The sequence below is a fragment of the Entelurus aequoreus genome, linkage group LG15 (assembly GCF_033978785.1).
Source record: "Entelurus aequoreus isolate RoL-2023_Sb linkage group LG15, RoL_Eaeq_v1.1, whole genome shotgun sequence".
Lineage (NCBI taxonomy): Eukaryota > Metazoa > Chordata > Actinopteri > Syngnathiformes > Syngnathidae > Entelurus > Entelurus aequoreus.
Genome location: NC_084745.1, coordinates 45146160 through 45170656, shown reverse-complemented (window position 1 = coordinate 45170656; position 24497 = coordinate 45146160). Strand labels below are relative to the sequence as shown.

At 40.4% G+C, this 24497-nt stretch overlaps 1 protein-coding gene across 5 annotated transcripts in view; it reads left to right on the top strand.

Moving 5' to 3' along the window:
• Positions 1-24497, top strand: part of plxdc2b (plexin domain containing 2b) — a 134348-nt gene that overhangs the window by 72285 nt on the left and 37566 nt on the right. For all 5 annotated transcript variants that reach the window (XR_009821208.1, XM_062021622.1, XM_062021620.1 and 2 more), the window contains exons 3-5: positions 4455-4601; positions 11899-11968; positions 21786-21908. Coding sequence is in view for 4 of the 5 variants with exons in the window: in XM_062021622.1 (XP_061877606.1) it covers positions 4455-4601; positions 11899-11968; positions 21786-21908 (340 nt within the window). In the remaining variant the exon portion in view is untranslated. The remainder of the gene's footprint in view (positions 1-4454; positions 4602-11898; positions 11969-21785; positions 21909-24497) is intronic.

The following is a 24497-nucleotide window of genomic DNA, read 5'->3' as shown; positions in this document are numbered from 1 at the left end:
TGTTTGCTGTTTAGCTATTATTTTAACGTCCTTGGCTGGCATTAGACTCGGTCCGGTGCAGACGAGCAGTGCTACGCTCCAGCAGTCATGTTTTTGATTCTTTCTCTTTTTAATTTAATGAAAATCATCCATTTCTTCTAAGCGGTGTCCTTCACAACCACTTTATTCCTTCCCATGCTAGGCAAAAATAAAGTTATGTTAATATCTAGCTATTAACTAATACTAGTAAGTAAGACCGGATGTTTTGGTTGGATCTTACGGGGTTCACTGTGGCATATCAATATTCTCCTTTTCACTGTCACAGTTTGGTAATTTGTCTTTGAAAATCATGTCTGCACCTAATAAAATTGTAAAGTAGGCAAGTAACCTCAAATCTGCCATTGTTGCCTCACAGCTGCAGCACAAGGCAAGCTCTATTATTCATAACTGTACCCATCCCTTATGCAGTGAATTCCAGCTCCTTCGCTCAGGTCGGCGGTTCATTGTTGCTAGTTGCATGACCAAACGCTATAAGAACACTTTTGTACCTGCTGCCATCGCACTTTTTAACAAGGCTAGCACATGGGGATTTTATTTTATTTATTGTATCATAGCACTTGATCAGAATACTTACATTGATTCAATAGCAGATATATTTTGCTGCCCTAGAGTGTGCTTGTACTAAATATTGTTTGTGGTAATTTTTTTGTTTTTGTGTACGTGTCTCATTCTGCCTTGACGCGGAATTAATTACTGTCTCTGCAACCGTTTTACCTCCGGGTACCAATAAAGAAACCTTGAACCTTGAACCATTCGCTAAACCAACTAGGAGTGAGGAGGCTCATAATCAAAATTTTTGCTTGTAACTTAAAAGCAGAGGTTCCCAACCACTGGTCCGTGACACTTTTGCTACCAGGTCGAACAGAAACATTAAATAATTTATAAACAATCGCATTTTCTCATATTTAACTTTCCCTGTCTCACTAGACACACCAATAAGCTTGTTCGTAGACACAGTATATAGTAAAACTCCTAATAGAAAGTCGCAAATTGTTATATCTTTGTTACATGGTACAATGCACATTAATGAACACATGTTTTCCTCACTTGCCAGGCACACTCTTCTGGTGTTGGAGTATAAATATTTGGGTTTTTTGGCCACAGCCGCCAGACAAGACAGTGTTTCCCACACAGCTTCTCAGGCAAATCATATAGTCTATGTAGATGCCCATATAGGCTGTTCAAATTTACTTTACAAAAGAGAAGTGTAGGATACTTCTCTTGTTGCCTTATTTGTATTTGACCACTACTGTTTTCTGTTTATTTGTTACTGACTGTGGCAAGACACCTCTGCCTCTGTTTCACTTTATGTTGCTGGTAAATAATATGGTTGTAGTAGTAGGCTAAAGTTAAATTATTTAGTATGCACTAATTAAAGGGGCAGAGCTTTAAGAGACATTTTAGCTTTTATATTTTATAAGATATATTTTTTGTAAGAACCACAATTAATAAATATATTTCAGTGAATAACTTATTGTTCAAATCTGTATATAAATATGTACATAAAGTGTTGTAATTATATTGTAAAATGGATGGATGGATGGATGGATGGATGTTTAAAACAAAACTGTTATTATTAATTAGTAAGTATACATTTTTTGAGCCTTTTTAGAGAAAATCATATTGTAGTAAATTATGCAAATTACTAGATGATATCATGGTGACCACGCCCATAGCCACGCCCCCACCTCCACAGGTATCTTGGCAGTTTATGGGAAACACTGCAAGATCTGACCAACCTAAGTCTAAGACTAGATCTGACCAATCTAAGTCTATGAGCGATTATTTGAATGTCCTGAGAATACAATGACCTGGATGAATGAGAACTTCCATAGACATGCAGTACAGGCCAAAAGTTTGGACACACCTTTTCATTCAATGGGTTTTCTTTATTTTCATGACTATTTACATTGTAGATTGTCACTGAAGGCATCAAAACTATGAACGAACACATGTGGAGTTATGTATTTAACAAAAAAAGGTGAAATAACTGACATTTTTTATATTCTATTTTCTTCAAAATAGCCACCCTTTGCTCTGATTACTGCTTTGCACACTCTTGGCATTCTCTCGATGAGCCGAAATGGTTTTCACTTCACAGGTGTCATAGTTTTGATGTCTTCAGTGACAATCTACAATGTAAATAGTCATAAAAAATAAAGAAAACGCATTGAAATGAGAAGGTGTGTCCAAACTTTTGGCCTGTACTGTATAAAATGTAAATGTGGCATGTTGTAGCCAAAGGCTAATTTCCAACCACAGTCCCCGACTGGTTATTGGTATATAGTGTATACCATCATTCTGCCGGGGACTATCTCATCACAAACAAACAAGCCCAGGGCTTCCACTAATTCAGCGTTATGTTGAGTTGTATTTTTCATGCACTTATTTTAGCTTTATTTATCTGCACACGTGGAAGGCCGGTCTGTGAAAATAATGCCTAAGGTTGGGGTTGAGGACCCATGACATAAAGCATAACAATTAGCCAAGGGACAGCTTGTATCACCAAAAACTGGGTCCCCCATTGGGTTGTACGGTATACCGGTACTAATAAAGTACCGCGGTACTAATAAATTAAAAACGGTACTATACTGCCTCTGAAAAATGACGGTCCTTTTTTTTTTATATACAATATGCCGCACCGTTGTCACGTCGTGACATTGCTGGTTTTTGGAGCAGAGGCGCATGCTCGGAAACGCACACGTCCAGAGTGCTTACAAGCAGATACAGTGTGGAGACAGAATGGATGCATTTTGGTTTAAAAACAAACAATAAATGTGAAGCTGTAAACACTGAAGCGCCGCTCTACAAGAGGTGTTTTAAAACATGGCTAGCGGGTAACGTCCATCTGCAGTCGGCAGGGTTTTAGCTACTTCTAAATCACTAATCCTCGCCTCCCTGGCGACAAATAAACTACGTTTCTTACAAGTATCATTCCTGCAGGACATGGAATAGCTTAACATGCTTCACTATACACCGTACGACGATACAATAGCTCAGCACAAACAGCAAGCTAGCGCTCCTTAATGTAAACAAATGCCATGGGTGGATCCATACATACATCGACTGTCACGATACCAAGTACAAGAGCTGTATCTAGTCAATACTACAATGATTACATCAATATATTTTGTCATCACACAATCTTTTGTCATTTTTTTATTCTTTATAAAGTCATGAAATATGTCCCTTGATACAGAAGAACTTTAAATTATGACCAATGTATGATCTTGTAACTACTTGGTATTGAATTGATACCAAAATGTGTAGTATCATCCAAAACTAATGTAGATTATCCAAACAACAGAAGAATAAGTGATTATTACATTTGAACAGAAGTGTAGATAGAACATGTTAAAACAGAAAATTACCATATAAACGAACAAGTAGATTAATAAACCATTTTCTACTGCTTGTCCCTCATAATTTTGACAAAACAATAGAATGGGAAATGACACAAAATGTTACTGCATATGTCAGCGGCCATATTAGGAGCTTTTGTTTGCTTGCTTACTACTAAAAGACAAGTTGTCGAGAATGTTTATTTTATGACAGCATTCGTATTTGATTGCAATAAGAAAAATATGTTTAATTTATCATAAGATTTTCTGTTAGAATAGACTTAGACTTAGACTTCCTTTTATTGTCATTCAAATTTGAACTTTACAGTACAGATAAAAACGAGATTTCGTTGCATTAGCTCGTTGTAGTGCAGGATAAAAGAGCAATAAGGTGCAGATATAAATAAATAGATTACTGTACAGATAAATATATTGCACTTTTTCATATGCATCCATGTTTATGGATGTATGTTATATTGTCTTTATATTCCAGCGAGTTAATCAAATTTTTTTTTGGGGGGGGGGGGGGGGGGGGGGACTGAGGGGATTATTATGATGCGTTCAAGAGTCTTATGGCCTGAGGGAAGAAGCTGTTACAGAACCTGGAGGTTCTGCTACGGAGACTGTGGAACCTCTTTCTAGAGTCCAGCAGTGAAAACAGTCCTTGGTGGGGGTGGGAGGAGTCTCTGCAGATTTTCTGAGCCCTGGTCAGGCAGCGGCTTTTTGCGATCTCCTGGATAGGAGGAAAAGGAGTCCTGATGATCTTTTCCGCCGTCCTCACCACTCACTGCAGAGACTTTCAGTCTGAGGCACTGCCGGCTTCAGTCCAGACAGAGATGGAGTTGGAATATAGCCAATAATGAAATGTTTTTGGTTGTCCCCTTTATTTTTGAAAAGTATCAAAATACATTTTGGTATCGGTACCAAAATATTGGTATAGGGTGAACCCTAGTCCCCCATATCCCACTGTACTTTCATACTGATTGCAATGAAACGGCAGGAGGTTAGAATACACGACAAAAAGTAATATTGTCATTGTTTTTCACCGTGAATAACGTGTTGTTATCCCCGCAGGAGGACACAGACCATAACTACTACACGTCCAAAACATACGGGCCGACAGACCCCGTTGGCAACGGCTTGTGGGTGAACATCGAGCAGATGGACAAAGAGAAAGTAAAGATTCACAGCATTCTGTCCAACACGCACAGGCAAGCAGCGGTAAGTCGTAAATATGTGTGTTGCATAGTGACGGTGTAGGCTTGGAGGGTGTGCTTTTTCATACTACTTTTCAGTTCTGCCATTTAAAAAAAAAAACATGATTTACAGCATGGAATTAAACTTTATTGAAGCTGATGATATTTCATCACAAAGATGCCACTTCGGCGTCTGCTTTAGATGCACCCTCTTTCTTCTTTCCAACACGGAAAGCGTGAAGACTTTAGCAGGTGGAGCCGCATGATTTGTGATGAGCGGCGTCGTGTTACGATGGCGGTGGAGGATGGAGAAAAGTTCTACTCCTCCCCGGTCAGAGGTGACAAATGGAGCCTTGTTTTGCACAGTACACACAATTCTCTTCCCCGCAGCCTTCTGTGCCTTTGGCTCCGTGTGAGGAAAACGGATAAGTGCATGTGGCCGCGGTTGACTTGGAGATGAAGGCAACGCTGACTTTATTGGACCGGCAGCCTCCACAAACAAATAAAGCAGAAGTGTTATGAGTGCGGGGGTTCAAATCATTTTGAGATCTTTATAAGTGGATTTTCATTCCACTTATAATGGAATGAAAATCCAAAGGGGCCTTATCTATACACTGTCAACTTTTCAGATTTACGTATATGTTTAAAATATTGTACTCTGGTTCTACATTACATGGGGATGGCGTGGCGGGTTTGGGAGAGTGGCCGTGCCAGTAACCTGAGGGTTCCTGGTTCGATCCCCAGCTTCTACCAACCTAGTCACATCCATTGTGTCCTTGAGCAAGACACTTCACCCTTGCTCCTGATGGGTCGTGGTTAGTGCCTTGCATGGCAACTCCCGACATCAGTGTGTGAATTTATGTGTGAATGTGGAAATAGTGTCAAAGCGCTTTGAGTACCTTGAAGGTAGAAAAGCGCTATACAAGTATAATTTACCATATCATGAGTTTTAATGTTTTGTCCTTACTTTAATTTGCTAAGCCACTATGGAGTTTCCAATAGAACTGCAATGTATTTGTGGTGTTGTAGTAGATGACATCTTTGTATAATTTGCATAATTGACCATGACTCATATATTCGTACTGAACACTGTAAATAAATAAATAAATAAAACAGCCAGACGGCCCCTGTTAAAGATGATAAATAAATGATAAATGGGTTATACTTGTATAGCGCTTTTCTACCTTCAAGGTACTCAAAGCGCTTTGACACTATTTCCACATTCACACACTGATGGCGGGAGCTGCCATGCAAGGCGCTAACCAGCACCCATCAGGAGCAAGGGTGAAGTGTCTTGCCCAAGGACACAACGGACGTGACTAGGATGGTAGAAGGTGGGGATTGAACCCCAGTAACCAGCAACCCTCCGATTGCTGGCACGGCCACTCTACCAACTTCGCCACGCCACCACGCTGTAGTCGAGAGGAATAATACTGAGGGACAGACAAAACGTGAGTAAAAAAATCAAAAGCAACCTTCGAAACGCAAAAAGTTTAGTTTTAATTTTGAATTTTTTAAAATATGTCTCTGAATTCAACACCATTTTTTTTAGTTGGAATATATTTATGATTCTCTCTGGTAATTATTTTGATTAAATACTTTTTTTTAATTGTTCACTTTCGCATATTTTGATATTTGTTTTCAGATTCAAGTCTTTTTATATTTTTTATATTCAGACGTTTGGCCAGGTTTTAGCATGGGGGGCGTGTCATCTTGAACAACAGATATCACGTTGTCTTCAGGAGTACTATTTATTTATTAGGTATTGTGTAAAAACAAGACAGTCACTAAATTAAATTAAAGACACAAAATGAATACGGAATAAATCCTTTTTTTAACTGTGATTTATATGTGACAGCTGAGATAGGCTCCAGCACCCCCGCAACCCCGAAAGGGACAAGCGGTAGAAAATGGATGGATGGATATGGAATACTATCTTAGCTCATTAATTTGTCTTGTTTCATTGAATCTGCATAATGATCATCTCATCTCCCATTCTTAATTGTATTTTTCTCCTATTTGCTCCACTTACTGCCACTCATTCTTGCGCTCGGTCTCAGGTCCCAGGCGTCTGTGATAACCAGGAAGTATGATGTGGAGAGAAAACTTACCTACTCAGGTTTTTGTTTGCTGTCGGGAGCTTGGAGACAATCGGGGGATTCACGCAGACGCTAATAAGCAACTACACGTTACAAAACGAGCCCACAGTCGCTTTTAATAGCGAATTTGGGACACTGGTTTTATCATTATATAATTACGGTTTTGAGTTTATTTTGAACATGCATACAATTACAACATGATACATCACAATTTACAGTTTCTCTCATGGCGTGTTCAAGGACGGCAAAGTAAATTTATAAAGTGAAAGCAATGAAACAAAACGACATAAACATGAAAAATTAGGGGCATTCTAACAGCCTATTATTTTTATAATAATTGAATTGCGGCCAATGTCCCGTGGTTGGCGACCACTGGTGTATCCTGCATAAACTGGTAAGTTGAATTGTTTAAGTTCCTGCGTTCCCTGAAGGCAACGTGATTGTTAAGATGCTATAATACCACGCCCCTCTCAGTTGATGACGCATGCATCATGCAAAATTTGACCCAAAAGTTTGAATCCAAAACACAAGATTTGAATCTGAAAAAGAAAAATCTCAAACTGGGGAAATATCATATATCAAAGTATATCCAACCATCCATCTTCTTCCGCTTATCCGAGGTTGGGTCGCGGGGGCAGCAGCCTAAGCAGGGAAGCCCAGACTTCCCTCTCCCCAGCCACTTCGTCCAGCTCTTACCGAGGGATCCTGAGGCGCTGCCAGGCCAGCCGGGAGACATAGTCTTCCCAACGTGTCCTGGGTCTTCGCCGTGGCCTCCTACCAGTTGGACGTGCCCTAAACACCTCCCTAGGGAGGCGTTCGGGTGGCATCCTGACCAGATGACCGAACCACCTCATCTGGCTCCTCTCGATGTGGAGGAGCAGTGGCTTTACTTTGAGCTCCTCCCGGATGGCAGAGCTTCTCACCCTATCTCTAAGGGAGAGCCCCGCCACCCGGCAGAGGAAACTAATTTCGGCCGCTTGTACCCGTGATCTTGTCCTTTCGGGTCATAACCCAAAGCTCATGACCATAGGTGAGGATGGGAACGTAGATCGACCGATAAATTGAGAACTTTGCCTTCCGGCTCAGCTCCTTCTTCAGCACAACGGATCGATACAGCGTCCGCATTACTGAAGACGCCGCACCGATCCGCCTGTCGATCTCACGCTCCACTCTTCCCTCACTCGTGAACAAGACTCAAAATATATGTATATGAAAATAAAAATGTATACAAAGGAATGACCAGATTGACTCATTCAAACCGAAAAAGTATTGCTTGCACTTTTTTGGTATAGATTACGCTGATGTAATTGTTCAAAAATCAACTTCAAAACCAAATTTTTAAGTTTCCGTTTATTTTTTCAGATACAAAACTTTTGGGCCCAATTTCATCATCATCATCATCATCAGCCGTTGTCAGTCCACTGCTGGACGAAAGCTTCAGCATGTTTCTGCCATAGTGAACAATCTCTCTTGGCGTACTCTTCATGCTGGTTATTAGCCTACACCTTCCACGCTGGCTTGGTGCGGGTTGGAAGGGGTATTTTATATCAGAGATCCTTCTCCTAGACTAATTGCCTTACTGGGCTGTTGAACTTAGTCTGTCCTGTTGGTTGTCTGCGCCCCAATTACCCAGGGACCCGCTCAGCTTTATGGCGCTGACCGCCCGCCAGTCACAAGAGAAGGTGCAAACGGTTCTTTGTGTGCATTTTATAGACGTTAGTTGGGACTCACTAACCCCACACACTACCTCCCATCTCATGCCTGGATGTAGTTTAACGTCATACCCAGGACAATGTAAATGCAACACAAGACTGAGCCGCATGTTAGTGCTTTTAGATGGGCGGACATGCTTTCATTTCAAAATGTTCAAAAGTCTCCAATCCGATCAGTGGCTTTTCTGAAACAGATACTCTTTAGAAGGTTCCAAGATCTAAATACCATGTGCTAAACTGCATGTGCAAACAATATATTTGCATGTACTAATAGTAGTCACGTTGCCTGTGATCTACTAAGACTGGGTGTACAATTGATAACTGGTGCGGACTGCCTTTTTTCAATAAGGATTTTGCCTGTACTTCGCAGCTTTCACCATGGAGACACTCATTTACTGCACATTCATGTTATCACCACCTGTGTTTAGTTTTTTTGCTGTGTTTTGAAACAAGCAGCAGACATGTTCCACTTTTTCCTGGGCATTTTAGAAGCAGTATTGCGGTGCATCTACTTTAGAAGCCACCTTTTTAGGGCACTGAAGGTGCACCCTGGGAGATGCTGACACTAACTGCGAGCGTCCCCTAGAATGTTACAGACGCAAGAAGATGCATATTACAATAAGTTTATTTCATATGTATCATTAAAAAGACGCCATTAAAAAGATGCTCGCTGACACCTTACCATAAACCAGGGGTCCCCAAACTTTTTGACTCGGGGGCAGCATTGGGTTAAAGCAATTTGGCCGGGGGCTGGGCTGTATATATATATATATATATATATATATATATATATATATATATATATATATATATCAGTGACGTGTGGTGAGGTTCATGGCTGGTGAGGCACTGACTTCATCATAGTCAGATTTACAAACATATGAACCATAAAGAGTATCTTATTCACCATTTGATTGGCAGCAGTTAACGGGTTATGTTTAAAAGCTTATACCAGCATTCTTTACACATACAAACTGTAGCACACAAAAAAGCACATTTAATTAAAAAAACGTTATTATGGTCTTACCTTTACTTATAAATGAAGTCCATGCGCCGCTCCTTCTGAATAAAAGCATCAATAACTTGTTTATAGAAGTCTTCCTTGTCTTTCTTCAGTTTTAAAAGTCTCTCTGTCTTGATGGAGATCTTCCTTTAATTATTACCTCCTGCTCCGATTGAAAGTCCAGTTTAGAAAACTGTTTTATTTTAGATATGTAATCCTCCATGGTAAAAGTCCAGGCGAGAGGAAAAAATAAACGATCGCTGCCGCTGCACTTGGCTTGCTAACTGTTGCTGCTTGTTGTCACTTATTCTGCAGCCGAGTAGTCGCAAGAATGATCCCTGGGATTACTAGCGGCCTCTACCACCAGGAGGCGGGAGAACTGCGAGCCTCACCCAGTGCGTCTTCGCAGCCGTTTTATGATTGCTCAGCACAAGAAATACGTTACACACATACAGTTATTGACAAAATACACTGTACATTATATACCTCAGCTAACTAAACTATGGAAATGTATAATATAATTCAAATACTGTAGCAATACGGTCTCACTGCACAGCAGGCCAACAGTTAGCCGAGTCATTACGCAATCCATGGTGAGGCTCAACTAGCTGCTGACTCACCGCAAGTCTCTTCTCAGTATTTGAACGGCAAATGTGAAAATCAAACGATTTTGAATAAAAGTAATCTAAAACTGGTGAAGTTAAATAGAAAATAACTTTATAGTATAATCACTAGATACATATAACAATTTAATTAATTTTTTTTCTTTTTACATTTTTTTTCTTTCCATGATGGCACGTGAGGCCCCGCCTCACCTGCCTCCCCTGACTGCACGTCACTGATATATATATATATATATATATATATATATATATATATATATATATATATATATATATATACAGTATATATATATTCTTTGCGCACTAATTGACTGAAAGAGCGCGCATGTTATAAATGCATTTTTACACAATATGATTTGCCTTAGCGGCTACGAGACACCGAGAGTAACAAGCGGTACAAAATGGATTAGAAAGGACAGATTTAAAAAATAATAATTACAAACAAAAAAAAAGTTTTGTTTTTTTAACTTGGCACTTCGGCCCGTAGTCCATAGTTTGGGGAACCCTGCCATAGCCCTTAAACCTTAGGTCGTTCCGTCCTCTAGAGGGCATCGATCTGCAAAGTTCCTCCACTGCCTTCTGTCTTGGGCTAAGGATTTAGCTTGTTCCGAGGTGATATTTCTGCTTGTGAGGTCTTTATCTATTGTTCTTCTGCATGTTGTTCTTGGTCTGCCCCTTTTGATTTTGCCTCCTGAGGCAAAAGATGGCTTCATCTGGCCAGGATTTTCAGCTCTCACTAGATCCGTTCGCAGCCAGTGAAGCGACTGGGATGACAATCGGCACCTCCAAGTCCGGGAGTGTGGATTGCCATCTCTGGGTTGGGAAAGAGATCTTGCCCCAAGTGGAGGAGTTCAAATACATCGGACTCTTGTTCAGGGAAGAGTGGATCGTTTTCGGTGCGGCGGCTGCAGTAATGCCGACACTGTATCGATCCGTTGTGGTTAAAGAAGGAGCTGAGCCGAAAGGCAAAGCTCTCAATTTACCAGTCGATCTACATGCCCATCCTCACCTATGGTCATGAGCTTTGGGTTACGACCAAAAGGACAAGATCCCGGATACAAGCAGCCAAAATTAGTTTTCTCTGTCGGGGGCGGGGCTCTCCATTGTGGCACCTGAGCCAAAAAGTTTGCCCACCCCTGTTATACACGCAAATCTTTAGTAGTGCAGGCCTTAAGTTGGCGACACAGACCACACCTGCTATGTCGTCTTATGCTCTGGCAGAGCAGGTGTCTTACGAAGCGCAGTTATGTGTATACTGTACTGCCACCTACTGTATGGAATTGTAATGGTGGTTTGAATGAACGTATGGGAAACACTGCATTCCTGAATGGTTTGGGTATGAGAAACTTCACCAGATTTCCAACAGACCTTGTGAATTTGCTCTTTTTAAAAAAAACGTTTTTAATATCATCCAGAAAGATTTTTTGTTTTCTGTGGAACTAAAAACCTACCTTACAGTTACTACTCCTCTGCTCTTGCCACTGCACAGACAGCGGTTTTGTGAGGAAAGTCTGGTGTGATGCCATATTCTCCAATTTCAACCAATCACATCAGTTATTATATATTTATTGATGACCATCAACACGTAAGCGCTAACCCTATGTCCCTGACCAATAACAACAGAGTAGGGGAAGGAGGCTTTGGAAGCCAACACTTTTGGGCAAGAGGTGGAGAATGCAGATTTACCCTGTATACAACTTACACCTTATATAGAGTTTTTAGGATTTTTACTTTAGGATTTTTACCTTGACATGTTTTGAATGTCACCTATAGTAAAACTCCATGTAATATACCTTAAAACCTAAGTGAAAATAAAAAAACTAAATATGAAACTTTTGTCTTGTTTGACCTTTGCCCTCTGACCCCGTCTGTTCTCCTTCCACAGAGAGTCAATCTGTCCTTCGATTTCCCTTTTTATGGACATCTCCTGCGTGAAATCACAGTGGCAACTGGCGGTAAGTCATCCCAGTCGGTAGTAGCTATGATATGTTGCTATTGGACGCCCCGTCTATGCACACACAGCTTTTACAGCGCTGCGGTCGAGCGGAGAATGTGGTCGGGATTCATCCACTGCTGAGGCATTTATGAAATGTACTGCCTGGTGTGTGTGTGTGTGTTGTCGTACCACAACATCACACCCCCGAGCAACAAGTCCACGTTGTAGAGTAAATCTCACATCTTGCTCAAACCAAAGAACACACGCGGCCAAACCGTTTACAGTTCCTACCTTGGCCGCAGCGTCTCGCGTCTAGATGCTAGCGTCTAGATGCTAGCGTCTAGATGCTAGCGTCTAGCGATGGTAGTGTCTATCAAAGTAAAGGAGGAAAAAGATGGCTCTGGAGTAGAAACCAAAGTGTTTCTGCCAAGCGGCCTCGCAGTCATTGATAAGGCAGCACTCATATCACAAGATCATTGTGTGTGTCGACAAACAATCTATTAAAAGCTGACGCCGTGTCATCCAAAAACTATAGCATTAAATAAATATTCTGTAATGTGCATGCCAGACCACTAGTTGGTGATGACACTTTCCAAAGACGCACCATTACAATAGATCAGACTTGGGCAAATTAAGCTTTTCAATCTGGCCCGCCGAACATCCCCCAAAATTTTTTTAGATCTTTAAGATCGAAACTTTAGCTGCCATTATGATGTGCAGCGATGTTGAAGTCTTGAACTATGCAAGGTATTTCAATGGTTGGAATCTGCGCTTTTGCATAATATACTCGTTACTATTGTAATCGAAGTCACAGCAGCTCAGACGAGGCACCAAGCAGTGAGGGTGGGGAGCGTTTCCACAGAGTGTTTCCAGAGCGGCCAGCCTGAAATGCGGGTGTCAGGGACAGACGTGGAAAGAGATTATTACAACAAAGTTCTAAAGCTTAGTGATATATCATATAGTAGGTGGGTTTTTTTTTTTACCCTTCGCGTTCGTATTTCGTTGTGTTTGTTGCATTTTTGTTGATTGTAAAATATGTCGATCGAGTGGGGGTGTGACGTTCATATGTTTTCAATATGTGTTTTATCGTTCGTAGTTTAAGGCCTACTGAAATGAATTTTTTTTATTTAAACGGGGATAGCAGATCCATTCTATGTGTCATACTTGATCATTTCACGATATTGCCATATTTTTGCTGAAAGGATTTAGTAGAGAACATCGACGATAAAGTTCGCAACTTTTGGTCGCTGATTAAAAAAGCCTTGCCTGTACCGGAAGTAGCGTGACGTCGCAGGTGGAAAGGCTCCTCACATTTCTCCATTGTTTACACCAGCAGCGAGAGCGATTCGGACCGAGAAAGCGACGATTACCCTATTAATTTGAGCCAGCATGAAAGATTCGTGGATGAGGTACGTGAGAGTGAAGGACTAGAGTGCAGTGCAGGACGCATCTTTTTTCGCTCTGACCGTAACTTAGGTACAGGGGTTCATTGGATTCCACACTTTCTCCTTTTTCTATTGTGGATCACGGATTTGTATTTTAAACCACCTCGGATACTATATCCTCTTGAAAATGAGAGTCGAGAACGCGAATCTCCACGACAATACATCGGCGAAGCACTTTAGCTACGGAACTAACGTGATAGCATCGGGCTTAACTGCAGATAGAAACAAAAGAAATAAACCCCTGACTGGAAGGATAGACAGAAAATCAACAATACTATTAAACCATGGACATGTAACTACACGGTTAATGCTTTCCAGCCTGGCGAAGGTTAAAAATGCTGTTGCTAACGACGCCATTGAAGCTAACTTAGCAACGGGACCTCACAGAGCTATGCTAAAAACATTAGCTATCCACCTACGCCAGCCAGCCCTCATCTGCTCATCAACACCCGTGCTCACCTGCGTTCCAGCGATCGACGGAGCGACGAAGGACTTCACCCGATCATCGATGCGGTCGGCGGCTAGCGTCGGATAGCGCGTCTGCTATCCAAGTCAAAGTCCTCCTGGTTGTGTTGCTGCAGCCAGCCGCTAATACACCGATCCCACCTACAACTTTCTTCTTTGCAGTCTTCATTGTTCATTAAACAAATTGCAAAAGATTCACCAACACAGATGTCCAGAATACTGTGGAATTTTGCGATGAAAACCGAGCTTTTTGTATTGGATTCAATGGGGTACGAATACTTCCGTTTATCTAGTGACGTCACGCGCATACGTCATCATATATAGACGTTTTCAACCGGAAGTTTAGCGGGAAATTTAAAATTGCACTTTATAAGTTAACCCGGCCGTATTGGCATGTGTTGCAATGTTAAGATTTCATCATTGATATATAAACTATCAGACTGCGTGGTCGGTAGTAGTGGGTTTCAGTAGGCCTTTAATATTGTAAATCCCACATTCTTTATTTTCATGTACTGTACATTCTGGGTGTCTCATTCAGTAAAAAAATAGTTTTAAGGCAGTCTGTCATAACGTTTTTAGCATTCAATCAGACATTATTGTGAGGTTTTGTATTAGTGTTCCTAAAAATCAGATATACCGGTCCCAAATACATTTTTTTCTCAAAATTTGGCCCCCCGAGTCAAAATAATTGCCCAGGCCTGCAATATATTGTGGGCTCGAGACTAACCTTCATCAGCAGAATATGACTATAACCTCCTAAAGACTGGGTTTGAGAGGCTAAAATTCAGACAAAAAAAATAAAAAATTCCACAAGGTAATCATCAAAGTGGGGCAGCACGGTGGAAGAGGGGTTAGTGCGTCTGCCTCACAATACGAAGGTCCTGAGTAGTTGTGAGTTCAATCCTGGCCTCGGGATCTTTCTGTGTGGAGTTTGCATGTTCTCCCCGTGACTGCGTGGGTTCCCTCCGGGTACTCCGGCTTCCTCCCACCTCCAAAGACATGCACCTGGGGATAGGTTGATTGGCAACACTAAATTGGCCCTAGTGTGGGAATGTGAGTGTGAATGTTGTCTTGTCTATCTGTGTTGGCCCTGCGATGAGGTGGCGACTTGTCCAGGGTGTACCCCGCCTTCCGCCCAATTGTAGCTGAGATAGGCTCCAGCGTCCCCCGCGACCCCGAAGGGAATAAGCGGTAGAAAATGGATGGATGGATAATCATCAAAGTAATAACTTTGATGATTACCGTAAATATGAACATGTACACATTTAATGCTGAATAAGAGTAATGTAGCTGCTTGTTCAGTGAGTTTTAGCTGTGGAGGTGTGATACTTGTACTGTTGGAAGGGCTAAATGTTAGCTTTCAAATGCTTCCGTATGTTGGCTGATGATGTGATCCCAGGACACAGAGACAGGTGTCGTGCAGGTGAAACAGTTTAATTATTCTAATAAAGAGCCAAAATGTAGCAAGGCTCTAGTGGCAATAGAAAACAGGTGCGCTAGCAGAAAACTACTGTATTTTTCGGACTATAAGTCGCAGTTTTTTTCATAGTTTGGCCGGGGGTGCGACTTATACTCAGGAGCGACTTATGTGTGAAATTATTAACACATTAGCGTAAAATATCAAATAATATTATTTAGCTCATTCACGTAAGAGACTAGACGTATAAGATTTCATGGGATTTAGCGATTAGGAGTGACAGATTGTTTGGTAAACGTATTGCATGTTCTATATGTTATAGTTATTTGAATGACTCTTACCATAATATGTTACGTTAACATACCAGGCACGTTCTCAGTTGGTTATTTATGCCTCATATAACGTACACTTATTCAGCCTGTTGTTCACTATTCTTTATTTATTTTAAATTGCCTTTCAAATGTCTATTCTTGGTGTTGGGTTTCATCAAATAAATGTCCCCAAAAAATGCGACTTATACTCCAGTGCGACTTATATATGTTTTTTTCCTTCTTTATTACCGAATTTTTCGGATTATAAGTCGCAGTTTTTTTTCATAGTTTGGCCGTGGGTGCGACTTATACTCCGGAGCGACTTATGTGTGAAATTATTAACACATTACCGTAAAATATCAAATAATATTATTTATCTCATTCGCGTAAGAGACGAAGCAAATGGCAGCAATCGTCACACACACGTCAGCAATCGTCACTCACACGTCAACCAATAAGAATTCGGCGGGGGAGGGTCATGGCAGAAGTGCATTGTGGGTCATGGTATGCTAACTGCTAAATGCTATATGCTACTGCCGTAGCTATTAAAGTGGATCACATCTACATTGGCGGTAACTTATACAAACTGAGAAGGGCTGAACTAAAATGGCACCGAAAACGAAATCATATACTGCAGATTACAAGCTGGACGTAGTGAAATATGCAGCAGAGAACGGCGATTGAGCAGCAGAAAGAAAGGACATACCAGAGGTGACACCGGGGAGGAAGATTTCATCGGATTTAGTGATCGGGAGTGACAGATTGTTTGGTAAACGTATAGCATGTTCTATATGTCATAGTTATTTGAATGACTCTTACCATAATATGTTACGTTAACATACCAGGCACGTTCTCAGTTGGTTATTTATGCCTCATATAACGTACACTTATTCAGCCTGTGGTTCACTATTCTTTATTTATTTTAAATTGCCTTTCAAATGTCTATTCTTGGTGTTGGGTTTCATCAAATAAATGTCCCCAAAAAATGCGACTTATACTCCAGTGCGACTTATATATGTTTTTTTCCTTCTTTATTACCGAATTTTTCGGATTATAAGTCGCAGTTTTTTTTCATAGTTTGGCCGTGGGTGCGACTTATACTCCGGAGCGACTTATGTGTGAAATTATTAACACATTACCGTAAAATATCAAATAATATTATTTATCTCATTCGCGTAAGAGACGAAGCAAATGGCAGCAATCGTCACACACACGTCAGCAATCGTCACTCACACGTCAACCAATAAGAATTCGGCGGGGGAGGGTCATGGCAGAAGTGCATTGTGGGTCATGGTATGCTAACTGCTAAATGCTATATGCTACTGCCGTAGCTATTAAAGTGGATCACATCTACATTGGCGGTAACTTATACAAACTGAGAAGGGCTGAACTAAAATGGCACCGAAAACGAAATCATATACTGCAGATTACAAGCTGGACGTAGTGAAATATGCAGCAGAGAACGGCGATTGAGCAGCAGAAAGAAAGGACATACCAGAGGTGACACCGGGGAGGAAGATTTCATCGGATTTAGTGATCGGGAGTGACAGATTGTTTGGTAAACGTATAGCATGTTCTATATGTCATAGTTATTTGAATGACTCTTACCATAATATGTTACGTTAACATACCAGGCACGTTCTCAGTTGGTTATTTATGCCTCATATAACGTACACTTATTCAGCCTGTTGTTCACTATTCTTTATTTATTTTAAATTGCCTTTCAAATGTCTATTCTTGGTGTTGGATTTTATCAAATAAATTTCCCCCAAAAATGCAACTTTTACTCCAGTGCGACATATATATGTTTTTTTCCTTCTTTATTGTGCATTTTCGGCCGGTGCGACGTATACTCCAGAGCGACTTATACTCCGAAAAATACGGTAAACAGAAAATGAAGGTGCAGCAAAAACAAAAATAAGAAATAATAACCAAAATAAGTGTACAAGGACAAGAAATGATACAAACCCAAAAATTTACAATTGTGTTTTGTTTTATAACATTACTAGTGCTGTCATACAATTAAAATATTTTATTGTGATTACCGGTCATTGCCTTGTCCTTAGTCAACTCATAATTAATCGGGAATAATCGCAGATAAATAAATGTTTTTTTAAATTTTTAATAAGTATACCTAAGACAGACACTTTTCAAGTGTATAATACTATAAACATGTGACTGGGCAATTTGTTTGTTTTATGCAAATGTTTGTGTCACGGTGGCACATTGCGATTGTTGACTTGACCCCAGGATGCAAAGACAGCAGGCGACGTGCAGGTGAGATGGCCCCTTTATTAGGAACAGCAGGCAAAAGCAACAAAGGTGGGAACCCGGGAATAACGCAGAAACACTGTGGTCTGCAGAGGGTGAAGCAGACAGAGCATAGCGGAAACACACATGACGCTGGCAAACAAAGCCTTCTAATTAGTGCCTGGGGACAGGTGTGTACAATCAGCGCTCCAACAGGAAATAGAAAACAAGGGAGGAAGGAGCGCTGAAACGGACATAAACACAGGAAATCACAAACTGTCATGAGGGCTTGTGTGCCTCCTCAGTCTTCATGACAGTCGGAGCATTCGACTGTTTGGGCGGACCCTCTTGATCGGTCGTAGAATTAGCGATGTTGACACGGGTTTTGTAGCGGTTCTTTGTGGGATTTGAAGCGTAGACTTTAGTTACGTGGACGTATAGCATGTGTACATTGACACAAGTGTGGCGTTGCAGTTACCATAGCAACACAAATGCAGCCAGGCTGACCTATGTACTGAGGTCCGTAGGGTTAAAATGTCTGTCATGTGACACCTGAGAACAACGCTGATGTTGTTTCTGAAGTTGTGTGCGTGTGTAGGGTGGGCAGGGGAGAGGGTGAGAAGTCAGAAGACACAAGGCAGGGAAGGCAGCGCGGCAATTTTCCACTCAAGTCTTGACGGCGAAAAAAGCCACAAGCTCCCAGCATGCTATTATCACTTGAAAGAACGCGGCTCATCGCCAAATATTCCAAGATGCTCGCTTGTGTCTAAGTAGAATAACACTCAACACGATGTCTTATTATTATCACATCTTGAAAAGGCTTCTGGGTGGCAAAGAGATGATTAGGAGAATCAGCATTCCTCAGGATGGAAGGAAGAAGAGGTAGAAGTTATCTGCCGCCTGCAGCCCTCCTCGCTTCTTTCAATTTTCGTCATCCTGATGTGTGGACGTGTTTATGCTTTTTGTACTGGTGACTCACGCACCTAAACTCTCCTGGAAAAGTCATTTAAACAGGGTTTCTGAGGGGCATTAAAAGTCATTAAATGTTTTGTTTTTTTCGAAAATTAAGGCCTTAAATGCAATGTGCTGAGGCATTAAAAATGGAATACAATTGTAGGACTTGGCCAATAGTCAACACGTCAATCAATCAAAACGATAAATAAAAATGAACTTAAGAATGTTGCGGTCATCGATAAATTGCTACGTTTGTGTGTTTCTTTTCTTCATCTCTGGCTTTCAAACTTGATATGAGGTCTTTTAAAGCCCGAAAGCGAGAAAAGCGCTGCCTCCATAGCGGACACTCTGCTGGACGGCAAAATCAAACCGCTCTGGGGGCCCAAACTTTGTCATTCTTTGGTCACTGTAGGTATGTAGTCCTTAACTCTGACAACATAGAATAGAATGGAAAGCTTTTATTGTCATTATACGCTGTATAATGAGATTTGGAGAGCAGCTCTGGGACGGCGTGGCGCAGTTGGGAGAGTGGCCGTGCCAGCAACCTGAGGGTTCCTAATTCAATCCCCACCTTCTACCATCCTAGTCACGTCCGTTGTGTCCTTGAGCAAGACACTTCACCCTTGCTCCTTATGTGTCGTGGTTAGAGCCTTGCATGGCAGCTCCCGCCATCAGTGTGTGAATGTGTGTGAATTGGTGAATGTGGAAATAGTGTCAAAGCGCAAACAAATGTATTGTCTCACGCATGCCTATCGCTTCTGACACAGGCTCACTTTAAGGACAAACTTCTTATAAATGACAATAAAAAAATGACCCTTCAGTGTGCCAGTTCAGCTGATTGTGTAACCGCCTTACCGAAATGCCTCTCTTCATTCCTCATAAGTCAAAACATTCAACTATTTCCAGCAGCCTTTCGTCTTCCACAATATTAATCAGTCGCAAAATTAAAGCAATTTCTGTTGAAAGTATGTCGGTTGTGTGATTGATGCAAACTTTACAGCGTGGTCTGCCTTTGTGGAAGAGAAAGCGTGCTCTATGCATCAGCTACCTGCTAGCAGCTAAGTAGCATTTGAAACGCTCTCCGTTGATAACTCGCAGCCAAAGTACATAAAAAAAATTCTGCAGATGGAGCTTCTACTCGCTCACTGCAGTGAAAGCCGCTGGCTGTTCAGTTTGAAACTACTTTTCATCCACCCAGCCGCTACATTACAATACCTTATAGGGTTGTACGGTATACCGGTATTAGTATAGTACCGCAATACTAATGAATCATATTCGGTACTATACTGCCTCTGAAAAGTATTGGTGGGTCTACACCTAACATCCACTGTAATAATAGTAGCGTATCTAGTCGATATTACTATGATTACATCAATATTTTTTGGCATCACAACAACATCTTTCGTTTTTTTAAATGTATATTATGTTTATGAACTCAGGAAATATGTCTCTGGACACATGAGGACTTTGAATATGACAAATGTATGATCCTGTAACGACTTGGTATCGGATTGGTACTCAAAATTGTGGTATCATCCAAAAGTAATGTAAAGTATCAAACAACAGAAGAATAAGGGATTATTACATTTTAACAAAAGTGTAGAAATAACATGTTGAAAGAGAAAGTTAGCAGATATTAACAGTAAATGAACAAGTAGAATAATAATTCATTTTCTACCACTTGTCCTTAATAATTTTGACAAAATAATAGAATGGAAAATTACACAATATTTTACTGCATACGTCAGCAGCTAAATTAGGAGCCTTTGTTTGCTTACTTACTAATAAAAGACAAGTTGTCTTGTATGTTCACTATTTTATTTAAGGACAAACTTGCAATAAGAAACAAATGTTTAATGTACTGTAAGATTTTTGTTTAAAATAAAGCCAATAATGCAATTTTTTGTGGTCCCTTTATTTAGAAAAGTACCGAAAAGTATTTAGTATACATAAGAAATACATTTTGGTACCAGTACCAAAATATTGGTATCAGGACAACCCTACTTTATAATATATAGTAGTATATACGGTGTATCGCGCAACCCTACATAAGATACTGAGAAATTTATTGCTAGTTAATTTGCCGTAATGGAGGTGATGATTATTAATTTTGGGGAGCAACGCCACACTGTTTATGAAGACACATAATTAGCTGTGAGCCGCATGTCAGCCGGGAAATCAAAAATAAATATAGTGTTAGCCAGAGAGGATCGTAGTTCAAAGGCATTAATCAGCAAATGGCAATCACACACACGGTGACACATCCCTACTATTCATTCTTCACAGAAACTCAGTCACCATTCGTCCAATTCTTTATTGGGCATGATTCTGCAGAATAATTTGTGGAAAAACAGACTGGTTTGTTTCATGCAATATTGTAAGATGGTAGACAAACACTTAAAATTGTACTACTAAAGTATTAAATGGATTTACAATTAGCTTTAATGGCAAAAAATAAAATTGCAAATGAGCCAGCTTACTTTTGCCATTTTGGGGAAGCTATGTCCTGGGATAGTCACTTAGGAACATCATATACTGAAAGCTGTATGCTAACATGATGACACTTGGCTAAACCGTGAGTCATGAAATGAAGATTATTATTATTATTATTGTTATTAAAAGTGAGTCCAGCAGTTTGATTTACGTGCGGCTGCTTGGATGAAGACGCTCCCGTCATGTCGCCGTCTGCTTTCATTTCTTTTCCACAAGCAGAAAAACTTTTTTTTTTTTTTTTTAGAAGAGAATGAAATCACATTGCTGACTGTGCAGGGAGCCTTTAGGGAAAGATTGATTCCATCAGTGCTCTTTGACGGATGTCTTTGGACCCCCCGCCCACGCTGACATGAAATTAAATAAGACGCTAGTTTTGTGCCTCCTATCTTGTCTCCACATTTTCTGCAAAAATGGTTAATTGTCACAATGCCAAACACCAGAAAAACATCAGAAATTTGCTAATTTTTATGTGTATATATATATTTTATTTTTTCATCACAGGGTTCATCTACACGGGCGACGTGGTGCACCGCATGCTAACTGCCACACAATACATCGCTCCACTCATGGCCAACTTTGACCCCAGTGTCTCCAGGAACTCCACCGTCATCTACTTTGACAACGGTAACGTCATGAGACATGCCTGTTAGGATAGATTGTTGTTGTCTACTATGTGTACCTGGTCGTTATTTAGCACTTAGCAGCTGACGTTACAGTGCTGAGTAAGCTGACAATCACAGATAATTGTACTTTTAGGGTTAGCTTTTGTCTGATAGTGTCCAAGTTAGGTAGCTTGTGAAAATCCTTCCATGTTGCCAGCAGAAAAAGCGTCCACTTCGCACAGAAGTGCTGTGGTCAAAAAGGATGAGAGGGAAGGTCACAACAATAGTTGGTCCAAAGTCTACAGTAAACTCCAAAACCCTGAAGATGCTCTAAGGCCATTTTTTAATTTGCTTTAGTGCAGGAGGTCCAAATTTAAAAAAAAAGAGGGCCGCATCAATTAAAGTTTGTAGGGACCACTTTTATTTAATTTCATTTTGAACGCAACAATAATGGTATAAACAAGAGTCTCCATCTTCAAACAAGATAACAGTACACCCATACCTCAACCTACTAGCTCAGTAAGCTGGCCGGTGAAGTTTTTTCCGGTTTATTTGGGTAAGCATGCCATTTATGTTGAAAAACCTTGGCTCAAAGTTCCGCATTTAGTCGTCACTTTCACCTCACTCTCTCGGCGACCGTCTGCTCCAATGTCTCACTCTTCCTTCGTGCTGGCTTTTAGAAGTAGAAGTTCATCCTCCGTATATTCATCTTCAAAAATATAAGGTTGTGAATCCTCATTTGTCCAAAAATAGTCGTCTTCGTTGTCTGTTATCGATTCTGTCATGTATAGAACAAACACACGCGTTTGTTTCCAGAAGTAGGAACACACAGTTGTTGCCAGAAGTCAGACGTGTGTTGCTATGGAAACAGAAATAAATGCGCAGAAGAAATTAGTTCAGGCAATGATTAAATTGACCAAAATACGGTAAATATTGAACATATTACATATTGTTATGAAGGTGTTTGTTACTACATTATATATAGACTTGCAGTGTGTATATAAAACGTTGATGGAGGGTTTTGAAGTCGTTTTAGAGGGCTTTGAAAGATACCAGTGACTCACATTACCCGCATTTTCCAAGCGTTTATCATCTTTAAAAAAGGTAGGTTTATCATCTAAAAAAAAAAAAAGACATGTCTTCTACTCTCTCATGATTGTGAAGTATAGGCAACATTCCAAAAAAGTACAGTTCCCCTTTAATACTGAGGTCCTAACTAAAAACACTTGTATCTCAAATCAACACCTCCCAGTGAAATGACCTGAAATCAATTTACTTGGTGATCCCCCCTTCCATTGTGTTGCAGACAAGCAGTGGGGGCTTTAAAAATGATAACAAAACGCTTGGAAGATGCGGCTCATGGGAGTCACCGTTGTAGTCTTCAAAGCATTCAACTTCAAAACCCTCCATCAACGTTTTATATACACACTGCAAGTCTATATATATAATGTAGTAACAGACACGTTCATAACAATATGTAATATGTACAATGTTTACCGTATTTTAAACATTTTACCCGTATTTTTTGGACTATAGGTCGCAGTTTTTTTTCATAGTTTGGCCGGGGGTGCGACTTATACTCAGGAGCGACTTATGTGTGAAATTATTAACACATTACCGTAAAATATCATTCACATAAGAGACTAGATGTATAAGATTTCATGGGATTTAACGATTAGGAGTGACAGATTGTTTGGTAAACATATAGCATGTTCTATATGTTATAGTTATTTGAATGACTCTTACCATAATATGTTACGTTAACATACCAGGCACATTCTCAGTTGGTTATTTATGCCTCATATAACGTACACTTATTCAGCCTGTTGTTCACTATTCTTTATTTATTTTAAATTGCCTTTCAAATGTCTATTCTTGGTGTTGGGTTTTATCAAATAAATTTCCCCCAAAAATGCGACTTATACTCCAGTGCGACTTATATATGTTTTTTTCCTTCTTTATTATGCATTTCCGGCAGGTGCGACTTATACTCCGAAAAATACTTCCTCTGCCCATTTATTTCCGTTTCCATAGCAGCGCACTTCCGACTTCTGGCAACAACTGTGTCCTGCTTCCGGAAACAAACGTGTGTTTATCTTCTAATCTTCGGTAACAAACAACGAAGTCGACTATTTTTGGACAAATGAAGATTCATCTTTTTGAAGCTGAATACACTGAGAATGAACAACTGCTTCTAGAAGCCAGCATGAAGGAAGAGTGAGACGCGGGAGCAGACGGAAGCCGAGAGAGTGAGGTGAAAGTGACTCGAAATTACAAAATGTGGAATTTGAAGCCGTGCAATTTCATTATAAATGGAGTGCTTACCCAAACAAACCGGGAAAAAACTGGACCAAATACACAACTGTCCATCGAGTGAGTCACACTTTATATTGATAACGATACACGCAGTACGTCATGCGTGTATCATGACAGACAGCATATGCTTTCGAGCTAGCTGTGTACAAACAAAACATGAAATGTGGGCTAATACTTTACAGATCCTTTAATATGATTGTTCATGTTTTTCAGTCGGTACAGATTGGTGTCTTATTGTATTGTGTTGTGCATTACTAACTCAAATGCATTTTGTGCTGACGTAAAAGCTAGCTTA